The sequence below is a fragment of the Durio zibethinus genome, chromosome 13, assembly GCF_047325235.1.
Source record: "Durio zibethinus cultivar Kanyao isolate XHJ-2024 chromosome 13, ASM4732523v1, whole genome shotgun sequence".
Lineage (NCBI taxonomy): Eukaryota > Viridiplantae > Streptophyta > Magnoliopsida > Malvales > Malvaceae > Durio > Durio zibethinus.
In genome coordinates, this window is record NC_143174.1 from 10,673,661 (window position 1) to 10,681,739 (window position 8,079).

The 8,079-nt window shown below is 33.3% G+C and overlaps 1 protein-coding gene across 1 annotated transcript; it reads right to left on the reverse strand.

Moving 5' to 3' along the window:
- Window positions 1-5,461: 5,461 nt before the first annotated feature.
- LOC111304036 (L-ascorbate oxidase homolog) lies at window positions 5,462-7,781 on the reverse strand. The gene is made up of 3 exons (XM_022900559.2): window positions 7,436-7,781; window positions 6,233-7,339; window positions 5,462-6,118 (listed from the first exon to the last, which is right to left on the reverse strand). The coding sequence occupies exons 1-3, from the start codon at window positions 7,681-7,683 to the stop codon at window positions 5,818-5,820; spliced, it is 1,656 nt and encodes a 551-aa protein (XP_022756294.2). The 5' UTR covers window positions 7,684-7,781; the 3' UTR covers window positions 5,462-5,817.
- Window positions 7,782-8,079: the final 298 nt, after the last annotated feature.

An 8,079-nucleotide genomic window follows, 5' to 3' on the forward strand; every position in this document is an offset into this window, starting at 1 on the left:
AGAACAAGAAAATGGTGAGTTGAGATCATTTTGGGAAAAAATTGAATATTTAGTTAGAAGGGAAACAAGCGATAAGCAGAATTGAGAAATTCCTTTTTAAAAATGGAGTATTTTTTTATATTGTATCCATGTTGAGAAAGATACATCATGAAGTTTTTTGTATTTGCATGGGCATTGGCATTTTTATAATGAACTTATGTAGTTGCAAGAAACATTTGCATCATTAAGTATATGTATTTTCATCATTGTAGAAACATTTGCATTATTACATGTGCATCTTAAAAAAACATCTACATTTGCCAAGAGACATTGCATTTGCATTATGGTAAAAGGCATTGACATTTTATATCATAATGGTTGATCATTTATGTTTATTTGCTTAGAATAGGGTTTTATGTTTGCATGTTGATAGTTACAAGGATCCATGCATTTGCATTGTCAAAGTTAAGATTTGCATAAGCATGTTTGAGTGAATGCTTGCATCATGCATCGTTTGGTTAGATATTTGCATTTGCATCTCCTTTGAAAATTCTTGCATCCATTACATTAGGGCAACGTTAGAAATATCATTTTGGTAATAGTTATATACTTTTGCATTTGCATTTGACAAAAGAAATTCACTGGATAGAAATTTGCATTTGCATAATAGCATAAAATATTTGCATCAAGGAAAAAGACATTTGTATTTGCATCAGGAAAAAGGCATTTGAATATTTGCATAGAGCATTAACTTGCATCTATGCATGGAGTAAAAATTTGCATATGTGTAATCATTTCAATGGCCTTTTGCATCATGGTTATGTTTGCCAAATTTCAATGATATGACAAAAAAAATTTATTCTTTTGAATTTTAAAACACTTAAGAAATGATGTGGGGCATTTTTTGGAAGTGAAAAGGGGTTGTAACAGAAATGAAATATTAAGCTTTTTATCTTAAAGATAAGATGTTTTGAAATAAATAGTGAAAAACTTTTAAGATGAAAAGTGAAAATTTTGAAATGAAAGATTTCAAACTCTAAAAGAGATTATGATAAAGAAAATGAGTACAAGATTTTCAAGACCTTAGCATAAAATTTTTAAGTTTTTGAAAAATTTTTAAGACCTCCAAATGAAAATTTAAAATTTTGAAAATTTTTCAAGGCTTTAGGTAAAACCTTAAATTTTTGAATGATTTCCTGGACCTATGAGATAAATTTTAAATTTTAAAATGATTTCCAAGTCCTTTGGGCAAAATCTTAGATTTTTGAATGATTTCTAAGGCCTTTGGGTATAATTTAAATTTTAGAATGATTTTTAAGACCTTTGAACAGAACCTTATATTTTTTAACAATTTTTAAGACCATCAGGCAAAATCTTAAATTTTTGAGAAAAGACCTCCAAGTAGAACTTTAATTGGTTGAAGGATTTTTCAGGTCTTCCAAGTAGAGTTTGTTTTAATGTTAAGACTTATAAGATCTCTAGACATAGTCTCTAAGTCCTTCGAGTAAGATTAATAAGTCTTTCGAGCTAAATCTATTTGAGATTGAGATTTGTATGATCTTTGGGCATAGTCTTCAAGTCCTCTAGGTAAAATTTGTAAGTGTTACAAGCTGAATCTATGTTAAGTTTAAAGATTTGTAAGACCTCATGGTATAATTTCTAAGCCTTGTAGGCAAAAACTTTAAGCCATCTGAGCAAAATGCTTTAAATTTCAAAAGTTGTGGAGCTTATAATGAATGGAGTTTTTTCGAAACAACAAAAAAAAAAAAAACAAGAAAAAAATAAAAGCAAAAAATAAAAAATAAAAAAAAGCAAGCAAAAACATTTAGCCATTGGTCTCAGACAAAATTGATGCCTTTGATCTTTATATATTTCTGATTCTCAGAAATATGCAAAGAGGAGTAGCTGTAAATACATAATTTTATTTGGGTAAATTTTGACTAGTTATGAAACTCTTAAAATTTGACCTAGTTCAAATATAATATTTTTGAATTTTGGTAAGTCCTTAAAATAGATTTAGGACCAATGTGACCTAAAATGTCCCAGGGTCAAATTTGGTTAAACCTAGTAAAAAAGTCAAACTTCGTCAAAATCGATTAAAATTAATCGAATCATATTGAACTTGGATCAATTTTTCAAAATTCAAAACCAAATGGGACTAATAGGGCCTAAAAATGATATTTGTGATTTTAAAGCACTGAAAACTTTGATTGCACTTTGGGAGGGGTAAAATTATTAAAATACCCTTTAAGAGTATTTTTGTAATTTGACATTTTCGAAGTTGGATTTTTGTGAAAACTTCCAAATCATATTAAAATATTATTTGATGATTTTTTGTGCATCAAAAACCCTAATCGCAAATGTGAAATTATAAAAATATCCTTAGAAGTATTTTTGTAATTTGATCTTTCCTGAGGTTGATTTTTGTGAAATACTTCAGATTATGGTTTTATATTATTTCATGATTTTTAGTGCATTAAAAACCTTCGTTGCATCTCGAAAGGTGTGAAATTAAAAAAATACCCTTAAGAGTATTTTTGTAATTTGACTTTTTTTAGATTAGTTTTTCACAAAACTCTGTAGTTTATGTTTTCTATTATTTGATGATTTTTTATGCATAAAAAACTTTGTGAAATTACTAAAATGCCCTTAAAAGGTAATTTTGTAATTTGACCTTCATGAGGTTGGTTTTCGATGAAAACTTTCAGATCACAATCTCATTTTTTAAAGGATTTTTTGTGCTTTAAAACCATAAAAATGAAGAAGCAATCATATTTCTCCAAGAAAATTGCTTAGAAAGCGAAAACTAAAACTTTCTAACAAAGGGTAAAATAAACTTTTCACTTGGTTTCAACGGTAATAAAAATAAAACCTTTGGCTATAAACATTCTTAACCATGAGATGATCTTAGAGGGTTGGATCAGGGTTGGATCCAATGGTGAAAGTTGGTTTCTTGCAAGGGAAATAACAAAGAAAGGATGGCCATTAGATAATTTTTTAATCTAAGGGTTTGCATGGCTTGTGCATGAGATATTTTTGCATGAGAGAGGGTCTAAAAAGAAAAGGGAGGCATGAAGGTAGAGGTGCAGTAGGGACATGAAAAAAATAGTGAAAGAAAGGAAAAAAATTTGGAGGCTTGCTTGCTTAAAGGTATAATCTCTTTCCTACATTTCATCACATTCCACTACATTTTTATATTAGTTTTCTTTATTTTCTCTATTTTTCTTGAAAAAAATTCATAGTTGTTTATGTTCTTAACTTGAAATTTGATCTAAAAATTCAATCAACTAATCCATAGTTTGACTTGAAACATGAGATCAAAGATAAGATAAGAAATCCACCATTAAGCCATTGGGAGGTTCAACCAAGCTCCCATCCACCATGGTTGAACCTCTTTTTGGTTATTTTCGATGAATTTCTTGCTATTAAATAATGTTTATGATGGTTAGATTGTTAGTTTACTTGTTCTTTGCATGAATTTTGATTAGTTAGTGATATGTGTTTGTTGTTTGGCTATATATGTTTGGTTCCATAGTTTCTTTACTATTTAGTTCATTGTATGTTTGATAAAATTTCTCATGATGTAAATGCCTTCATATGATGATTCTACAAGTGATTGATGCATCATTTAGTTATGTGATATGTTGAAGAATTGTGGAGATGCCATGAAGAGGTTCAGCCAAGTCATTCTCATGCTTGGCCGAAACCCCTTAGCTTGATTAATGGCCAAATGTCGGTTCACTCATATGTGTTTGCTTGTATTCTTACATTGTTCTTCATGTTTTCAAAGTGTTTGATCAAATTTCCCATGAATATAATGATAGTTTGTAAGCTTTTTGTTGATTTTGTGTTTATTTATATGAATTTTCAAAAAAAAAGAAGGTGGAACATGTCTTTGATTCTTTTTTATTTTTAATTATTGATTTTGATCTATTTTGATCTTTTTGACCCTTACTTGTTCTGTTTATAATTTATTTCTTAGATTTGCCTTAATTTGTAATTTTTGCTCATGCATTTTCCATGCACCAATATTTATATTTTTACTAATAGCATTTTTGTTATTTGTTTTCATCACATGCATTTTCCACGACCCTAAACCTTAAACTCCCTAAACCTCAACACTAAACCCCAAATCCCTAACCCTAAACCTCCCAAACCTAAACCCTAAACCCTAAACCCCAAACCTAAATGCTAAACCATAAGCATAAACCTTAACCATAAATCCCAAACTCTAAACCCTAAACCCAAACCTAGACCCCAAACCAACCCAAAGCAAACCTTAAACTAAATCCCAAAATCATTACTTAGATCCAAAACCTACCCCAAACCCTAAAACCCGAACCAACCCTCAAACTTTTAAACCAAAGTTAATCCCATTCATAAATTTGCATTTCATTTCATTTTGTTCTTATATGCATTCTTAAATTGTTATGCATTTATATTTTATCATTCATATTTAATCATCATGCATCCAAATTGTTGCTATATTCATGCATGCATGCATCGGTTTTATAAATAAAGTTTCTTCAAAGAAAAGTGTTTTAAAATAAGATGATATTTCAAATAAATATAGCCTTTGATCTAGTCTAATTATAAGGGGACTTTCAGTGACTATTATTTATGTGGGGTATTATTTTGGTTTTGTAAGGCAAATTGAAAATCCCTAAGTTAGAAATACTTTGAAACTCTACCTAAATATAGAAGAGTGAAAAAGATATGTTGATAGTTAGGAAATTTTCATTTTGATTCAAAAACAAATTGTTTTGCTTTTCAAGAAAAAAATAAAAAATGTTTTACCGTAAAAAAAGGATTTGCTTTTTTTAGAATAGAAAAAAGAAAGAGGAATTAATCTTAAACATTAGAATAGGACCATTTTTACCAAAGTTTAAGGCTAAATGCAGTTAATTGGTGCTATCTTCGGCGAGCATTGTGAGGGTACTAATCCTTCCCTGCCTATAACCGACTCTCGAACCTGAAATCGAATTTTTGTCGACCTCAATTTGTTTTTTAATAAAACTTTTAAATCTTTTAAATGTTTTATTAAAAGGACAAAAAAAATTTTGAGTGGCCAATCACACCCTAAAAAAGATTTGTGGCGATACCTTATTTTATTTTTATCAAAAATGGTTTTTAGCACCCCATTCGTTTTTTTTTTCTCATTCTCCATTGTCTAACGGTTGGGTTCTTCGGTTGCGCACATTTAAAATAAATATACAAAAAATTAATATTTAAAAAAAAAAACTTATTAATAAGGTGGCATTATTTTATTAATCTCATTAATGAGATTACATATATACATTAATAGTGCATCAAATATAAACTCTTAATAGGGTGACATCATCTGATTTATTAGCAGTATATAAAATCTATACATTGAAAGTGTATCAAATATAAACCTTTATTTTTTATTGAAAAAGGAAAATATGAAATGAAAAAAGAATGAAGCAACTGTTAGGTTGATAATTTGACAATTCTAGGAATTCGCTTGGGTTGAATATCATGAAACATCATTATATAATAAATTTCTACGAATTAGTAAAAAATTTAAAATAAGGCATGTAATGCCTTTTATAAATTGGTTCATCATCGACAATGAAAGAATTGTAGGGACAAATAAACATTTAATATAAAAATAAGAGAACAAAAATGTAATGGTAGTATTTTGGAGGGATCGAAACATACATGGTCCAACCCCTCTTATTCTTCACCATTTTGTTAAATAATCAGCCCAGCAAATTGCGTACAATCTGGTATTAAAAAGCCATTTGGATCTCAAGCTAGCTCTCCCTCTCTCACTTCCTATATATTTGAAGCGGAATTGGAATACTGATTAAGACCTTAAATGCTGTATGGTGGAGGCTTTGGCATGCTTTCCACGATACCGCAAAGCAGGGAATTATCTGGTTTGTTGTACTCGTCCCTGAGTGAGCGTGCAGGGGAGAGAACGCTTACATAGAGCTGCTGCCCAAGGTAGTGCCTGTCCCATATCTCGGACCTGATGTTCCACATTCCGCAGTTGTCAAAAGTCAAAAGGATTGCAGCCCAGGAATTAGGGAAGACCTGTATGGTGTGCCTGCTCACGGCGTCAAGAAGATTGTAGTTCTTCCTCTTCTCAGGAGTCCAAGTCCCAGTCTCGATGCTGCAAGCAATGAGTACAAAGCATATAATTAAACTTTGAAACAAAACAATGACCATATTTATTGATTACGTTAGAAGCTACACGATTAGATATGTTATGAGTGCGAACACTTACGCCACAGCAAAGAATGAATATCCGGATAAGTGCCAAGACTGAATGGCTGTTTCACGGTTCTCGAAGATTATCTCGATAAAAGTTCGGTGTGTCAAGTTAAGAACAATAGGTTCTAGAGTGATTTCTGAGATCTTAGCTGGCGGGTCGTCCGCAATATTATCATAGTTGAAAACCTTGTCCGCGACGTTATAGTATTCCGCAAGTTTCAGTGGAGTGGGTGGGTCGACATAGGAGACTCCATTAATGGCATATCGAAGCTTGCCATCTACTTTTCCAGCAGTGTTAGATAGCTTGATGGTACGGGTAATGTTAATAGAACCATAATGGTAGGAGCCTTGAGGATTAGGCCTGGCAGCGCTAGCAGTGAGGTTCCAACGGAAGGTACGGAATTGGTTGAGTGACCAAGCCCAACCAACAGGTGCTGGAGGGAGTTCAGGTGAGGCTGGTCCCTTGCCATTGGTGTAGCGGATGATGCCAGTTGCTGTAACCATTTGTCTCGTAAATCGGGTAGAGGCCACAACATAGTAATCCTTTGGTTCCTGGTTGGCTGTTACAAGCACACTATAGCACTGTCCAACATGCACATCAAGGGATTCGTACACATTCTGCACTGTGTGAGAACCCTCCATCTCAACCAGTTTCATGGGGTGGCCTTGGAACCTAATGTTGAGAGATGTCTTGATCCCGACGTTGCAAATCCTATACTTGTAGGTCTTGCCAGACTCCATGGTGAAGAGAGGCTGATCCTTACCATCCCCTTTGGCTACTTTCCCATTAATGTGGACACCGTCACATCGGCCAAGGTTGCGGCCGCTATCCAGAATTTTCTTGAGGCTGGTGTGTCCTTTGCTGAACCAGTCTCCCGCGAGGATGGTGTAGTCATCAGCCGGATCAGCATAGGGGACAGGAATGAGCAGACGGCTGTTAATACGGAGGCCACCAAAACCCCCAGCTGCCTTATGCATAGCTATCACTGGATAATAGATATAGCTGCCAATTTGGTCCTTGACCTGGAAATGATAGGTGTAATTCTTCCCAGGGGGAATAGGACAGTTGGTTCCGAGCACACCATCCTGCCAAGAGTTCTTCCTTTGTTGCACGCCGTTCCTGCAACAAATTCCATTTCCATAAAATTAAATCGATTCTTCATTAAATAATCAGATCCAAAAGAGTACCCTTTGTTCATGAATCATAGTCGCTTACCATGTCAAAAGGAATGGCTCATCAAGGTTATTGAACACATTGACCACGATGTTGTTGTTACTGGTAGAGTTGATATTTGGTCCGGGGAACTGACCATTGATAAGAATGCCTTGCTGGGGAACGCCCAAGGGGGAAATGGTGCCGTAGGTGACGTTCCAAGTGAAAAAAATATAAGGATCTTCGCCCTGAACCACAAACATTGATCCAGCCCAGAGGCATAACGACAATATTAACATCAATCCACCCATTTTTTTCTTACTTTGCCTACTTTACCTTAAGATCGTCTCCAATGAAATTTCTAAATTACTCTTTGAGGAAGATTTGTTTGAATTGATCTGCGAACTCCATGGGGTTGTAGGACTATTGCCATTTATACAAGTGAACCCGTTCCTACACAAGCATATTGACCACTCAACTCCCGCAAATTTCCCTATCCTTGTTCTTCACTCTAGATCCTTACATTGCGCCCTTCCTTTCATTTTTCCCTTGCTTTAGATGCATGCTATTTTTAACACTAACAGATTTTACCGTGTAAAACTGCTCCTTTCAACAAATCCGCCTTTTCTTTCCAGTACTTCAACTATAGGAATAAAATTTTGATCTTGAACAAAATAGAATATAGATTTATTTATTTATATTTACAA

What these genes read in the sequence shown, in the direction of transcription:
- LOC111304036 (XM_022900559.2), bottom strand. Translation starts at nt 7,683, where the DNA reads ATGGGTGGATTGATGTTAATATTGTCGTTATGCCTCTGGGCTGGATCA. An exon ending in GAGCCATTCCTTTTGACATG is followed by an intron (nt 7,340 to 7,435) that starts GTAAGCGACTAT and finishes AATTTGTTGCAG; the next exon opens with GAACGGCGTGCAACAAAGGA. An exon ending in TATTCATTCTTTGCTGTGGC is followed by an intron (nt 6,119 to 6,232) that starts GTAAGTGTTCGC and finishes CATTGCTTGCAG; the next exon opens with CATCGAGACTGGGACTTGGA.